At 39.3% G+C, this 17385-nt stretch overlaps 1 protein-coding gene across 1 annotated transcript in view; it reads left to right on the top strand.

Moving 5' to 3' along the window:
• gabrr2a (gamma-aminobutyric acid type A receptor subunit rho2a) overlaps nucleotides 1-17385 on the top strand; it is a 53777-nt gene that overhangs the window by 11735 nt on the left and 24657 nt on the right. Inside the window, exons 3-4 of the mRNA XM_063909067.1 lie at nucleotides 9689-9756; nucleotides 15936-16159. Coding sequence (XP_063765137.1) covers nucleotides 9689-9756; nucleotides 15936-16159 — 292 coding nt within the window. The remainder of the gene's footprint in view (nucleotides 1-9688; nucleotides 9757-15935; nucleotides 16160-17385) is intronic.

Raw genomic sequence — 17385 nt, 5'->3', positions numbered from 1 at the left:
AACACATGCGCCACTCCCGGGCGAATTAACAGCCCCGCCATCTTTAGGGGGAAAACATTCGCTGTCATTTGAATGGCGATAAATACAGATTCTGTTTTTTATCACATCAAAAAAATCAACATAAGCTCCCCCTCTCACCCCCTGTTGACTACTGGAACAAAATTCACTCTAATATTTCGCGCTTCATCTGGAATACAAAGTGTCCGCGACAGAAATTATCCACTATACAGAGGGGGAGGGAAGGTGGTGGTCTGGCAGTGCCTCATTTTAAGTTGTATTTTTGGTCATTTGTGCTTCGACCGTTACTGGTATGGCGTGACCCTACTGCATCCGTTTCCTGGCGTAATTTAGGAGAAAATATCATACGGCCGTGGAACCTGCAAGATATTTTTTTTGCCAATTTAACAAATAAGCAATGTCAACTACGCTTTGGCCCTATAGTTTCACATCTCATCCAGATCTGGCGCACAGCTGAATCACTATGTAAGATTTCCTGCAAGTGCCACACGCTTTCTCCTATATTTGACAATAGAGAGGTCTGCTAATTTGTGGGAGACCTGTTTCATCCTCTCATTGGAGCAACAGCAGCATTCACCACTTGAGCGACATTTATGAAGACAGGGGTTTGCGCGCCTTTCAAGAAATTAAGAGCGTGTTCAATCTGCCAGGTAGCTCCTTTTTCTTTTATCTACAGCTCAGATCTGCTCTCAAGGCACATGGTGTCCCATGGCAACAACCTTTGCCCGTTCATCCTCTTTATAAATTGTTTACTGTACAGGGAAAAAACAGGGGTATGGTGTCCACACTGTGTCATTTCTTTCTGGAGACTTCCTACGATACCCTGTCGCTGGACACAGTATGGAGACGTGATTGTCCAGTTTTGGACCCTGATTTCAGTTGGGAGGGTGTTTGGTCAAGCATAAAAGAGGCCTCTCTGAATCCTGATCACCAACAGATCCACTTTAACTATGTCCACAGAACATATCTAACCCCGCATAAACTTCACTGCATGAAAGTGATAGATGATCCCTCATGTAGTTTATGCACTATGAAGGCCGCTGGCACGTTTATTCACATGATGTGGGACTGTCCTCCAGTCGCATTGTTCTGGACTAAACTGGCTTCTGGTCTGTCACGTGTGCTTTCAGTGACAGTGCCGGTGACTGTGCCCTTCCTTCTGTTAAATGGTCTGTCCAAGCTCGATATTTCCAAGCTTAAGATGCGCATCTTACTAGCTGGCCTAACAGCTGCTAAAAAGATGGTTGCGGTTCGATGGAAGCCTCCTAATTCCCTCACCTTCAGACACTGGGTTCTTGCTTCTCTGGATGTTGTTTATTTAGAGTTGTCAACTGCCCGAATTAATGGGACAAGTGACACCAATGTAAACAATTGGCGCTCTGCAGTTGATTCTTTCAAAGATCTTTTGGAATGATTTCTTCCTTCCCCTAATCCACGGCCTTTCAACTTGTGACCATGGTGTGTGTGTGTGTGTGTGTGTGTGTGTGTGTGTGTGTGTGTGTGTGTGTGTGTGTGTGTGTGTGTGTGTGTGTGTGTGTGTGTGTGTGTGTGTGTGTGTGTGTGTGTGTGTGTGTGTGTGTGTGTGTGTGCGTTAGTGATGGTATACTTCTGTCTGACAACGCTGGTGGAGTGCTGTTACCCAACAGTTAACGCCCTGTGTGTGTCTGTGTCTGTTTGTGTTAAAATGACTGGGAGGGTTGGGTTTGTTTTATTTTGCTTTATTGTATTTTTGTTTGTCTATTGTTATTTTTAGCTTACATATGTATTCTGTATTCTGCATTTTGTATATTTTGTGAGTAATTGCTATCTCATTTTTCTTTTTCTTATGTACTTTTAGTTATTTTATTCAAAAACGTGTCGTGTTTTTGGTTGTACATGTTGTGTATTAAGCTCAATAAAAATTTGATCACAAAAAAAAATCAATATAACCACAAGGATTTTAATCTACGAGCCTCATAGTTCCCTACTGAACTATCCTTTATTTAAATTAAACTACAAATCGCAGATCATGGATCTCCAATAACGTTTTTTTTATAGTTTGCCTGTCTGACCATCACAATTGGGCTTCTTGTATATTAAAAACGGCGTCGTTATATTGATTTTTTTTGATGTGATTGCCGAAAACTTCAGAATCTGTATTGACCGCCATCCTAATGACATGTTTAACCCCCAAAAGTGGGCGGGGCCGTAATTTCGCCAGGAAGTGACGTAGGTGTTACGCTCATCTATATTGGTATGTTTATTAAATAGTGGAACAAAAGATGTATACTTTTATTTGTACAGTGCTGTGTTTATCAGAGCAACCACAGTAGCAGCTGGTCCTGGTACGTCGCCAAGATAGTGGTCTTCAAGTGTCCAGCGTTCCAGACTTAACTTTTTTTGCCATACTTAGCACTTATTGGGGATTGGGATGCACTTATGTACTCAGAACAGCAAATGCAAGAGTACAGAAGTACACAGTCGAGACACAGCAAATGTCTTATCAGTAAAGGAGAGATTCAGTCAGTGGGCTTTCAGAGACTTAAGAGGCTTAAGAGGCTGCCCCTGCTAAGAGAAATGGACATAGTGCTGGAGGATTGCCCAGGACTCAAAATCATACAGCTGGGAGCCAAGAGATTGCAGGTAAACTGGCGTCCTGACATCACCTCAGGGCTCACTGCTGTTCCACTAGCCTCTGTAGCACAATGCTAACAGAGAGCAGCAGTGAGACTGGATCTTCTGTTCCAGAACTTAAGTCATAATAGTTACAAAAGGACCTAACCTAACAGTATGTTGGGTGATTCATTTCCCATAAACCCGTGACCAGAAATGTGTCAAGTGTTGCCATTCTACCTCAGCTCTCTATAATAACTTTATTTACTGAATTGTCAGGTTTTGTGTTTCCCGCTTTCTGTCCCCGATTGTCCAAATAATTGTTTCATGCAGTTTTAACTATAATTGATTATGAAAAACCAAAGACGGGGGGCTCCTACGGCGTGATAACTGGCAGCTAACTTAATCCGGAGTAATCATGTCTTTTAATAAACGGTCAAATTCAGGCCAGCAATGTTAAGAACCCTTTTTCCTTCATTTATTAACAGAGCAAGGGGTCTTTTCAAGCAACTCCTGGAGTTTCTAATGTCTTATTCTTGATGAAAAGGTTCAAGGGGCATTGATTCATCTCTGCAAATGCACAGGAAACCAAAACTATTTTTGTTTTCCCTTAAGAGGCTCTTAAAAACTCATTATGGATGAAGTGATTGAACGTCGTCCCCCGCAAGTCTTAAAATAACATGGCATGATATCCAGCAAACATCAGGCCTGGTACTGCTGCTGCCATAGTTTGATGTGTGGAGATTCAATTACAAGATCGTATCAGGCTTTCGACATCAAAGGATACTGTAATAATCCATTCTTTATGAGGCTAGTTATTATTTAAAGTAAATGCTTTCACTCTTAAATGTGAGAATAATCTAATAGCACAAAGAGATATTTAGCTTATTAGATGTAAAGCACAGCAGAAATGTCTTGTTCTTCATCCCCGATCACCAAAGAGACATGCTCTCCCTGCGTGTCCTCTCTGAGCTATGGGGAATGTTACAATAATAACAGTAGTTTCCTTTTTTCGTAGCTAAAGCTTTAAGCAGTGCTCACTGATGGCTGGGTCCGTGGATACCATCTGGATATATAGGCTTGATTTGAGGTGACTGGACTGTAGCATTAGCCGCTAGCTTCACTACAGCTTGCCTTCAGGTCTAGCGTAGCCTAGCTGTGCACGGCAGCCCCTCTCCAGCAGAGATGAGCAGATTAAGCTGGCAGCGGTTCCTCCCGTTTACAGATGAGATTAGCACAGGCACCAATCTGTTAGGCCATCAGGCAGCTGTTACCCCACAAATGACACTGTGTCCCAGCTGAAGCACAGGCAGAAACGGAAAGGGGTCCAAAGCTGGCTGTAAAAGTGCATCCGGCCACTTTGGGAAGACAAATTCTGGGTGTACTCTTACTATGACAATTGGATTTTGATAACATTTTTTTTTTATTGTTCACTGTCTAGCCCCCATGTATTGTGTTTAAAGCTCTTGTATACCACTACCTTTGATGTCCAAGCTCAAAGATAAAGAACCCGGTGGAACCACTCAGAGACAGGTGCAAAAATAGAAATCATTACAAAGAATTCCAGGCTGGTAAACAAAGTACTTAAGGGCTAGGCAGAAGCAGAATCTGGTAAATATGGGCTAAAATCAAATACTGGATGAAGTTGAGCCAGCATCTTAAGGTTTAAAAGCAAAGACAATCTGTCTGAAAGTGGACTGATTCACATACTAGGGAACAGGTGAAGTTATTTACCGACTGGAAGGTAGGTTCTGAAATGACAGCAGTTAGATGACAAAAACAAGCAAATGGAATAAGAATGATACAAAATAAAAAGGAAAACCTGTGAGATTTCCAGATCAAAGTATTTCTTTGTTTTAATATTGTTGAGATTTTGTAAAAAAGTAGGCCATAAGTAAAATATCAGTCTTTAGCCAACATGAATCTGTCTTTATTGGAGTTGTGCTCTGAGAGGGACTGACAGGGTGTTACTGTTCTCTGCTGCTGCTCATGGTTTATTCACACAGTAACATTTGAGATAACAAGGCCTATAATCTTCAATAGGATCATTAAATTACAACAACACTCTCACATACTCTTAAATGACCCATGTGCATGTGGTTGTTGATATACATTCTATAGGGATGGCTTTTGCTGCTGTGTCTTATAAACGAAGGCTAAGTGGCAGGGCTGTTAGCATTCATGAACCTTGAGCAATAAGCAGTGGCACACTACACCGGATAATCCCCTTGTGAAGTTATGTTACATTACTTTACATTTAGCTGATGCTTTTATCCAAAGCGACTTATAAATGCATTTAAACATGAAGAAACAGACTCAGTGTGGCATTGAAAAATGAGCTGTTAGAGATATTTTTAAATGAGACATCCCACATCCAGAAGCCGACCGAGCTGCTCAGGCTGTACAGAATGTCATGCTGAGGCACATGACGGGCCAGTGTTCTGCCAGCATCAGTACTGTTTCAGATTCTCAATGTGCATCCTTCCCTTAGGTCACTTCCATGATGTACACTGTAAACAGAGGTGGGAAGTAACTAAGTACATTTACTCAAGTACTGTACTAAAGTACAATTTGAGATTATTGTACTTCACTTGAGTATTTCCATTTAATGCTACTATGTAGTTTTACTCCACTATAGTTCAGAGGTGAATGGTGTACTTTTACTCCACTACATGTATTCAATCCCTTTAGTTTCTTTACAGATCTGGATTAATGATGGTAAATATAATCTCCCTTAAATCAGACTTTAGTTCACCTGGAGTAAATTCAGCAGCTACCCTGCAGTATACAAAGCCATTCAAACTAGCTGCACCTTTACCAGCTCTGAGAACACTTTAATGACCAATCATTATAAAACATATCAGAGATATTATTCTGAAATGGACCAATCAAACAATGACTACTTTTACTGTCGCTACTTTAAGTACATTTAGATGAGAGTACTTTCTACTTTCACTGGAGGAACATTTTGAATGCAGGACTTTTACTGTAACAGAGTATTCATACACTCTGGTACTTCTACTTTACTCAAGTACAAGGTCAGAGTACTTCTACTTTACTCAAGTACAAGATCTGAGTACTTCTACTTTTACTCAAGTGCAAGATCTGAGTACTTTACTCAAGTACAAGATCTGAGTACTTCTACTTTTACTCAAGTACAAGATCTGAGTACTTCTACTTTTACTCAAGTCCAACATCTCAAGGTATTAAATACATGTAGTGGAGTAAAAGTACACCATTTACCTCTGAACTGAAGTGGAGTAGAAGTACAAAGTAGCATAAAATGTAAATACTCAGGTAAAGCAAAAATACCTCAGCATTGTACTTACAGTATTTGAGTAAATCTACTTAGTTACTTTACACCACTGCTGAAGAGTGAGAAATTGGATGTTACTTCTTTGCTCAGTTGTGTGGTTGCTATCAGGGTATTTTTAAATCATTAGTCAAAATTCATTCACCTGAACCTACATAAACTGCATAGACACTTCACCTCTGATGAATGTACTGTACGTGTGAGCAACGACACTGAAGCATGTTGGTTATAGATAAAGGAACATAAGTAGACTTTGTTTAGTTGGGACCACCTTGATGCTTGGTCACCCAAACCTCAGATTGACTATGTGTACATGATAACAACTGCAACCCTTGCATCACTACTTCCAATTCATTTTATTCTATTTATCTTGGGCAAAATCATGCTAGATAGTCCAGACCTCCTCTCCTTAGCAACATAATCCAGCTCTTCCAGGGAGTTCCCAAAGATGTTCCCAAGCCACATGAGATGCATAATCTCTCCAACGTGTTCCAGATCTACCCCATATCCTCCAGCCCTCTGGACGTGATGTCAAAAACTCAGGCGCCCAGGAGACCTTTTTTTAATCAGATGCCAGAACCATTTCAACAGACTCCTTTTAACAGGAATGAACAGCGGCATACTCCAGGCTCCCTCTGGATGTCTGAGCTTCCTGGAGCAAAGCCCGCCCTCCGTTCAGAGGAAACAGTTTTTGGCTACTGGTATCCACAATCTCTCAAATTCTTTTTAGTGAATACCCAGAGCTCATCACAATAGATGATGGTTAGAACATAGACTGACTATTCATTTCAGAGTTTTGCCTTTCAGCTTAGCAGAATGCCTGAGAAACTTTTCCTTCTCTCTGGACTTTAACTCACTTCCAATCTCTCAATTTCAAATGCTACTGTATACTTTGAATACCAACTACCTAACCTTAGGATCTCGTTGCTTATTTCAGTCAACAAGTTAAGTAAGGGGGAGCAGTTGGATCTTTCTCTGTTTCCTCAGTAGAAAGAACTTTACTTCGTAGAGTTTGTATACCAGGTCAGAACCTACCGTGGCCGACACGTGCAAACGCGCCACAGCAGCAAAACACATATATGCCAAAACAAATTGAAGAAACATGCATTTAAACAGCCCTTAATAAAGGCACAGCAAAAACAAAATTGCAGCAAATACAAACGTAAACCAGGGGACACTAAAAAGTGACGCAAGCAGCTTGGACCGGAGCGCTTGGTGGCGTTCGGGGATTATAGAGTTGGCCAACTGTCACTGGAAACTAACCTAAACCTTTATATTGGCTTATATTTATTTAATTGATCAAATGATTGCATGATTCTTTCCAAAATGATTGCATATCTGCTGTAAGCAAGCTGGCTAACCTAGCTATTTCAAATGTACTGACAAAACACTTGTAGTTATGAAACAGATTTACTCTGCAACAGAGACAGTTGGCCAACTCTTAAATCCCTGAACATCAACAAGCGCACCAGTCCCAGCTGTGTCACTTGTTAGTGTCCTTTTCTCCGTTGTGTTTTGCGGCGTTTTTTTTTAATCTGCAGCGTTTTTGTACTTGCAGTCCTTCATTTACGCTGCGTTTTCATATGAGAATTGTTTCTGAAACTGCTGTGCGTTACACCTAATGGAAATGTTTTGGGCCGATGTTACGCGTTTACACCTGTCGGCCACCGTAAGAGGCGCTGCAAAGGACCGACATTCTCTCATGCCGGTGAACACTGGTTGATCAGTGTTAGGGCAGAATACCATTTTTCCCTTAAGTGACAAGAAGTGCAACACTTGGTGGCATTGTCCCAGTAAGTGAATATTAATCCCAGAGATCCCTCCGCAGCCCCTCATTTAAAGAGCTTTGAGGACTGTAATCTAGCATTTAGCGTCTCTGGTAATCTCTTTGGATTACAGTATAGATAAGTGATGCAAAGTGGTTCAAACCGCCTCTAAATCTTCCCTCAACTTTAGCTCCATCTATGCAGTGTGTACATGCTGACTGCCAATATGTGACAGGGTCACATGTATCGCATTCCTATCCTTATGTAGAGGTCAGAGGTCATGACAGAAATGGTAAATGGATATGAATCATTTAAATGAATCCAATTACAGTAAAGCACAAAGAAATGCAGTTAATAAAACACTAGTGCCGCCTATAGGTACAATTCATGTACTGTAAACGCGTGGGGTGATTCTCTATCTCCATCACTATCTCAATTTGACCCACCGTGTATAAACATAATGCAAAACAAAATGTCCAAGCAGTATATGCAGCACAGTTATACATTTTATTTATAAAAACTGTTGGTTAAATAATACATCTTTGCAACAGATGTCACTTGAATGTCCTCATTTATATTAAAATAACCCCTTTAAAAGGAAATCACATCCTTTTCTGGGTAACGTTTTCCACTTCCTGTGGATTTGTGTAATGTGTTGTGATCCCTGGTTCTTACACTGCATTAGTGAGACAGCTGCCAATCCCTGGGCGCCACAGAAAGCAAATCACTCTGAGAAAACGGGCCGAATAGAATTGGTATCACAATTTTATCTAACTCTTATTCGTTGGTCCCGAAAACTCAAGAGTAATAATTTACGCAATACAGACAACACACACAATCTGTGCAATATACACTCTTTTTAACTCTACTTTTTTTAATCTGAATGCTACTTCACTCAGCAATAATCACTGTACATAGATACAGTACATTATATACAATCTCAACAACTTTCACTTTTATAATCTTTCTACTTGTTTTTAATCATATGTATGTATTGTCTTTGTCTTGTAATTTACTAACGTGTGCGTGTCCCTATATTTAATTCTATACTGTATGTTGGCTTACCTTGTTAAATAGTTGTGCCTTTTATCTGCATGTCACTTTTGCCGTGAGGCTGTAAAATTTCCTCGATAAGGGACTAATTTGAACATATGTGATTCCATACGTATATGTACATAATCCCAAATATTTGAACTATGTATAGAAAGTACGCAAATAATCAAACAAATTGTAGGATATGCAGATACTTTGCATTGCTTTACTTCAGGGTAGTCAAGGTCGATCATACAAGCATCAAACATGTCTGCAAGAAAAGAAGAGGCGATGGAAATTTGGGTGATGTAGTGTTGTGCCTCCGAGCTTAAGCTTAAGATTTTATTATTTACCGCTCAAAATATTAGTCTTTCAAGTGATCGTATCATTAGCAACACAATAACGTTGGTCCTGTCACAACCTTTTAATTCCACAGGAATCACGCGGATCTGGTAAAGTAAAGGTTGTTCTATGATTATATAATGTGACTGTGATGTGTTGGGTGTAGCTCAGTCTGTAGGAAATTGTCTTGGGAACCAGAGGGTTGTCGGTTCCCAGAATGAAACCCCTTATTGCTCCTCGGCTGCTAATCCTAAAATTGGTTAAACGTAAAGACTGAATGTCACTGCATATATTTGAGTAAAGGAATTCATTTGAACCCTTCACCTCCTGATGGTAACATACAGAAAGTTAGAATAAAGTTAGAGACATTTGATGAAAGTTAGAATGCAGAATGGTCAGAGAAAGATGTTCAGGTTTCTACAACAACTGAGGTATGGGCTATACCGAAGTGCTTCTGAATGTCAGGAAGTCTTTCAGGTTCTATTGGAGGTTTACTGAAAAGAGCCTGTGAACCTGCTGGCTGCAGTCAGGGTATATTGGAAGGAAATTAAATGTCTAAAGCACTCCACTATGATCTGAATGTGAGAATGCAGTTCTAATCTCCTTTATATTCTTTGTTTTGCAGGACCTGCCATCCCTGTGGGAGTGGACGTGCAGGTGGAGAGCCTGGACAGCATCTCTGAGGTGGATATGGTAAGAAAGCCTGTTTATTAAAAGCTTTCTACAACTATTTATGTCTTTGAATTTTCATATCTTTATGTTTCTTTGTTGGAGGAGCCTGGGATTTGCCTTGCCAACACTTCCACTGAAGGTGACCTTTGAATCTTTGAAAGCTGTATACAATGTGACAGAACTTTAAAGATGATGCGGGTCACAGTTTGAAACCTCGGGTAGACTTGAAAGTGATTCATCAAATAAGACTTTATGGAATATATTTACAAGTTGTGGAACAGCATTTGCTCCTTTCCTTTCATAAAGGATGGTCCAGTGTACTATGCTAGAGGACAAAACAAAGGAAGCATTTAGGCTCCTTTCCTATCACAGGGTTTTGTCTAAACCAGGTAAGAGTGTCTCTGCTCCCTCTTACTGTGGGTGTGCCCCTTCAAACTGAAATGCAGATTTTCCCCGTAAAATGTTAAAGTGCTGCCAGAAAACAATATTTCTGTTGGTCAGAAACGGTATAATGAGTCCAGAAATATATAGATGGTGTCAAATGTCTGGTCAGACGGCAGAGACAGCTTTGTCGTTACGGAGGATAAATAGGGGATGGATGTCGGGTGGGTCTGCTGGTGGATGAGTGGCAGGCAGCAGGCTGACACTGAAACTGAGATTTCTGAATGATATCCTTTCTTTTACTCTCCTTTTTTCTGGAGAGGAAGTAAAGAAACTCAATTTATGACTCAGCAGCTTTAAGACATGAAGGAACTATTATTTTCCACTTTGCTCTAATGCAGTATTTTTTTATATCATATTCAACAGCTCTTATCATGGCTGCCACCTAAACCCTTCCTGGTCATTTCACTACGTTAGGAACCTTCCTGAAAGAAAAATAAGTTTGACCGAAATCCTGGAAGTTCCCACCTGAGGATGTGTGTGTGCAGGTTGCGGCCTTTATAATTAATGAATCAAATCTCAAAATCAAAGTAACAACCTGGCATTATGTGTCTTTGTTGCTGTAGTCTCTAACATTTGGAGCTGATGAATTGTTTTCCTGTTAAAAGAGTTTAACAATTAGGAGACTCACGCATGAAGGATTTGACATTACATGAAGTGTTAATTTAGGGCGCTACAAACTGTTTTTTTCAGTGCTATGAGGCTGAATGTCTTGCAGATAAAATGGTGATGACACTTCAGTTAATTACATTTTCTATCTTGAAGTGACTTCTACTTACAGCAACAGATTTTTTACTTTCCCCTGAAGCCTTTGAGATCGACAGAGCTGTGACACTTCTGGTAGCTTTTTGTCTCCTCTGAGATGTTGTTTGCCACAATTACTGCTCAGTACAACCAGTCAATGAGGAAATGTAATTAAAAGTTAGAACTGTGAGATAAACTGAGGTTTTTTTTAAAGGTATACACAGTGCACAGTATGTTAGAAAGTTAGTAATAAAACTGCCAATAATCCAACGAAAGTGGTGTTCACTGTAATGTTAATGAGATAAAAGCTAGTGCTAATGCTAGCTTATTAGCGCTTTCTGCAATAAGCCTCCATTATATTGTTAGCTAGCTGTGGTGTTGCTCAGTTTTACCTGACACTGTACACACATCAAGTAAACCCATTATGATGTATTTTATACCATGTGTCGTTAACACTGTTCATACACCACCAAAAGTGACAACACGGTAATGTTAATCAGCTAGAAGCTAATACTAACGCTAGACTATGGGAAACGTGCAGTTAGCCTACATTATTATGCTAGCTAGCTGTATTGTTGATAAAAAGTTTGAGCTTACCCTCAAACAGGTGAAGAAAAATAGATCACTCACCTGGCATAGTGTTTTTAAGCAGAAATGGGTAGTTTCCACAACCCAACTGTAGGCAATTTTCCATGTGACATAAAGTCTACAACTGAACATGTTTGTATGTAACAGATGTGTGATAGCACAATAATCATAATTATGCTTTAATTATTGGGACCAAACGGCTGCCCAGAACAGAAAAGATAAAAAAAACAAAAAACCTAAAAAACCAGTTGTGTGGCGGTAAATCGTCAGCAGTCAATCAGCTATGGTCCTTTAAAGACTGTGTGGCATTTGGAAAAACAATTAACATTTAAAGTTTGAATTTTAATATCAATGAAAAGCACCCTTGCTCAACTAAATACACTTGAGTGTTGCTGCTACAGATTTATTTGGTCTAATTTGACCAGTTTCTTGTGACTTTTATTCTTGTATTTTTTTCATTTTGCGTTTTTTTCGTTTTGCGTTTCGTAATGCCCTTAATGTCTTTCATTTCTGTAAGGCACTTTGAATTGCCTTGTGTTGAAAGGTCCTATATAAATAAACATGCATTTTTTTTGCCTAATGTTACTAATTTAAGCTAAATGCAAAATATATTTTGCTGTTTTATCACAATTTAAACCAGAAAACCATGTGATCCTATGTCACTTCCTGTCACAGCAGGTACAAACAGTAGTGTGATAAGACAGGTCTTCAAGGATAGCTGAGATAAAGCAGTTTGGGAAATGCACTGAAACTGAATGGGCTTGTTTATCTTTCGCAATGTGATAAAGCAAAAGTTATACAGTCTCATTTTATCGAGCCAGTGAAACAGCAGTTTGAGCACTTCTCTTTGAAACTTAGCATATGATGCATTCCACCAGATCATTGAGAGATTTGATTGCTTGCTTAAGTGTGCGTGACTTACTGAGCATGAGTATGTAGCAAAATAATTGACACAAGGTTTTTCATTTTAAGGCGGAACAGAATAGAACTTTCTGATACATGACTTTCACGAATCAATACCAGTACCAGAACCTAAATCGGATCTGAACAGATTATGGAACAGGGAGAATGAGGACAGGTGGTTACAGAGCTAATGGGGAACAGGTGGAACTAATAGAATGGTACAGGTCCTAAAACCCAGAAAGAAGTCAGTTTTACGACGTTTGGTTCCCTTGTCTTTTTTTTATAACCGGTTTTTGTTTAGATGCCTGCAATTATAAAAAAGGCCCAGAAAACATTAAGAGACCACTTCAGCATCATGAGTTTCTCCTGTTTTATTATTTATAGGTATCTCTTTGAGTTAAATGATTTTTTTTTAATTTTATTTTTTTATTCTATAACTACTGACAACATGTCTCTGTGTTGGAATTCAACAGACACTGGAATGGCTGCCATACATGTAGAGATAAAGATTTAAGAACAATTTGGAGTGGTCTCTTAATGTTTTCCCGAGCTGTATATACTTAACACAAGATTGAAATATTTTTGAAGTTTTGTTTTATGACATAAAATATGCCCTTAAATACCCCATTCATGAATGTGTGAAGCTGCTGTGTGTCATAAAAACAGCGGTTGCTAACAAGTGGCATAATGAAATGATTGAATGTCATCACAACAAATATTACCCACCTTTAGCTTAGGAGTGAGTCATGTTAAGTTGATGTATTTTTTTTCTAGCCTAACCTTAGTTAGGCTAAAAATCCTACAGCTAAAGACAGGAAGCAAAATCAGATATGACAAAGATTGAGAAACTTCAAAATAAAACAAATGAACTAGGAACTAGGGTAATAACAGTCTTTAAGTCATTGGTTTTGACAAAAGTAATACCACGTTCACATATTAAAATGTCATTTTTAGGTGTGTTTATTTAACCTTTATTTAACCAGGTAAAAGACCCATTGAGATCGGGATCTCATTTTCAAGGGTGACCTGGCCAAGAAGGCAGCAGCACACGTCATCAACATACAAGATACAAATACATTACAATAAATAGGGCCACAAGTGAATAGAATAACAACAAAGTGCAAGAGCAAAGGAATCTATCATAGGAAATAATTAGGAGCAGAGGCACCGTCCAAATGTTTTTTGTTGTTGGTCCTTTAGGAACCGGCGGAAGACATTAAAAGATACAAGTTCAGACATTTGTAGTTCGGCCTGAAAATTGTTCCAAGTTGATGGGGCAGCAAAACTGAACGCTTTTTTCCACAATTCCGCTTGTGGGATATGCAAGCGGTAACTATCGCTGGACCGTAAGGCATACCAGTTTTCTGCTCCTTGGAGGAGTGAACACAAGTAGGAGGGAACCAAGCCAAGCAGAGCCTTATAGATCATAAGCAACCAGTGAGTTTCTCTGCGAGTGCTCAATGATGGCCAACTAGACTCGGCATAAAGCTTACAGTGATGAGTGAGGCGGCCACAGCCAGTAAAAAACCTCAGTGCACTGTGATAAACAGTGTCCAAAGCTGATAGGCTTTTAGACGAAGCATACATGTACAGCACATCTCCATAGTCAACTAAAGGAAGAAAAGTTGACGACAGAAGCAATTTACGCACTCGCAAAGAAAAACACAGGCGATTTCTGTAATAGAATCCAAGCTTTAGCCTGAGTTTTTTTACCAGGTTTTCAATATGTGATTTAAAGGAGAGCTCCTGATCTAAAAGGAAACCCAAATATTTGTAATTGGTGACAACCTCGATTGGATTACCTCGAGCAGTTATTACAGATGTACTTTCATTTGAGTAAGGAGCTTTTGAGAAAACCATGATTTTCGATTTGTTGGCATTTAGAACCAGTTTGAGACTTTGCAGGCGGGCCTGTACAACATTAAAAGCAGACTGTAACATCTCAAATGCATGCTCAACAGAAGACGCACAACAATAAATAACAGTGTCATCAGCACAAAAATGATAGGCAGCGTTTGACAAATTGACACAAAGATCATTTATATAAATAGAAAATAGTAAGGGTCCTAGGACCGAGCCCTGTGGCATACCTTTAGTGATCTCTAGTGAGGATGATGTGGCATGGCCATCTGAACACACTGAGTCCTGTTAGACAGGTAGTCAGCAAACCAGGTAGATGCCTGGTTAGAAATGCCAATTTTCTTCAGGATACTGATCAATATCTCGTGGTCGACCGTGTCAAAAGCCTTAGAGAGATCAATAAAAAGGGCCACACATACTTTTTTTAAATCAAGCGCTTCAATGAGATCGTTAAAAACTTTCAGGGCAGCAGTAACTGTACTATGTTGCTTCCTAAAGCCAGATTGAAAGTAATTTAAAATACTATTTGATTCTAAGAAATCTTTTAATTGTTCACTGATTATTTTTTCCAATATTTTTTCAGCAATGCATAATTTGGAAATAGGCCTGTAATTATTCACGTCTGATGGGTCACCCCCTTTTAACAAGGGAAGGACAAAAGCGGATTTCCAAGCTTATGGGAGTTTGTTGGTGTTGAGGCTGAGATTGAAAATGTGAGTCAGAGGCCCAGCTATATGATTGGCAGCCAACTTCAAGAAGAAAGGGTCCAATTGGTCGGGACCAGCTGCTTTTTTAGCATCCAAGCTGATTAGGGCTCTACACACCTCAGATGCGGACACAGGCTCAAAGTAAAAGGAATTATCTGTGAGGCTGCTTACAGCCTCATCCTTAGAGTCCTTGGCCACAACAGAATTTAATTGATTGGAATTTTCCTTATCAAATAAGTGGCCCACAGAGACAAAATGCTCATTGAAGAAATGTAGCTTTAACAGATTATCAGTCAAATTAACTGAGCCTTTAACCAAGACATTTGGTAGTTCATTTTTACTGAACAGCGCCAGATGTCGACTTCACCACCTTCCAAAATCTCTTTGGATCATTTAGGTTTCTTGTGGTTTCTGTTAAATAGAACTCAGCTTTAGCCTTCTTAATTGAAGACGTACATTTATTAAGCAGCAGACGGAAATAATGCGAATCGTTTTCGGATTTAGTTTTTCGAGCTCTAGCCCATGCAGCATCTCTGTCTTTTATAAGATTTCCGATTTCTGAATGAAACCAAGGACTGTTGCGCCCTTTCACCCTGAATTTCCTAAAGGGAGCATGGGTGTTAATTAGATTCAGAAATTCATCATGAAAATAACTCCAGGCCATTTCCACATCATCAGATAAGGAGATCCTGTCCCATTTACAGTAATACAGGTCGCGGATGAAGGCTTGTTCATGAAACTGTTTAAAGTCTCTCTTGTATACAATGTGTGGCTTGGTCTTAGGGAGTTTAGCATTTCTAACCACTGCGATGGTAGAGTGATCACTCAGATCATTTGCAAAGACACCTATATTACTGTACTTATGAGGTTCATTGGTCAGAACAAGATCAAGAAGCGAGGATCTAGACGTGTGTACTGTGTGTGTAGACTGATCCTTCTTTCCTTAAACTCTACCAGGACTTTACGATGACCCTGTACCTGAGGCACTACTGGAAGGACGAGCGCCTGTCGTTCACCAGCACCACCAACAAGAGCATGACGTTCGATGGCCGCCTGGTGAAGAAGATCTGGGTCCCTGATGTCTTCTTCGTCCACTCCAAGAGGTCCTTCATTCACGACACCACCACCGAAAACATCATGCTGCGTGTCTTTCCTGACGGACATGTCCTCTACAGCTTGAGGTGTGTAGCATTTCACCGTCCAAATTATTTACATGTATTTTTAGACCTATGTTGGTCTGCCACACAGAACCCAGAGAAGCATATTTATAATATATATACGAATACATCCCTCATAGGAAATTCTCTGATTAAATGATCCTTCTTGGCTGTTCAATTCCAACAATCACTAATACTTATGAAAACATAAAGTTTAGTCGTCATCAGCTTAAAACTAAAAGCATAGTTGATCAGAATACCTTTAATAGTCCGACAGAGTCCAACAGTATTAAATGCTGTGGTTACATGTAATTAAAAGTTGAAGCTGAGAGCAAATATTAGTTAAAGAACTGAGTTTATTTAAAAGGTCTGAACAGCACACAGGTGTTGTCCCTCAAGTAAAGTATGTTGGGAAGTTCTGATAGTAGGCAATACTTCAGTTGTTGCACTGATCCACCAAGAAAAAAAACTGCCAATAAACTAACCATACTGGTGTTCACTGTAACGTTGATTAGATAAAAGGTAATGCTAATGCTAGCTTATGACTATGCAATTTATCCAATAAGCCTCCATTATAATGCTAGCTAGCTGTGGTGTTGCTCAGATTTACCTTACACTGCTCGCACATCAATTAACCCATTATAATGTATATTATATCATGTGTCGTTAATACTGTTCATATACCACCAAAAGTGACAACAAAGTAATGCTAACGTAAGCATCTGACCATGCGAAATGTGCAGTAAGCCTACGTTATCATGCTAACTAGCAATATTGTTGCTTAATAGTTTAAGCTTCAAGAAAGTTCAAGAAAAATAGGACACCTGGCATTGTGTTTTACACAAAATGGGTGGTATCCACAATCCAACTGCAGGCAATTTTCCTTTCATGTACTTTACATGTGACATACAGTTTACAATTGAACATGTTTGTATGTAAAATATTTTGTGCATTGTAAACGTGATTTTTAGTAAGTGGGTTTAACATGAAAACCACTATTTTATCTTGAAATGAAGAACCAATAACACTCCATTAAGCCAAATATTCACTTTAGGATCATGTCGTCTTCGTCTTTCATGTTGTCTTCATTTTGCAGCCTTATTATCTCCTTCTGTTTAATGATAAAGTGGGTCGCTCCTCTAACCCTAAAGGAATTTTTCTATTCTCTGCTTATTAGGGATTTTTCATACAAATGCTACTTCAGGGTCTCTTTCATGAATAGCATTCAGAAATAAAACACTTTGTTGAAA

The sequence above is a fragment of the Eleginops maclovinus genome, chromosome 19 (assembly GCF_036324505.1).
Source record: "Eleginops maclovinus isolate JMC-PN-2008 ecotype Puerto Natales chromosome 19, JC_Emac_rtc_rv5, whole genome shotgun sequence".
Lineage (NCBI taxonomy): Eukaryota > Metazoa > Chordata > Actinopteri > Perciformes > Eleginopidae > Eleginops > Eleginops maclovinus.
Note: the sequence above shows the minus strand (reverse complement) of the source record. Positions and strands in the feature narration are given on the sequence as shown.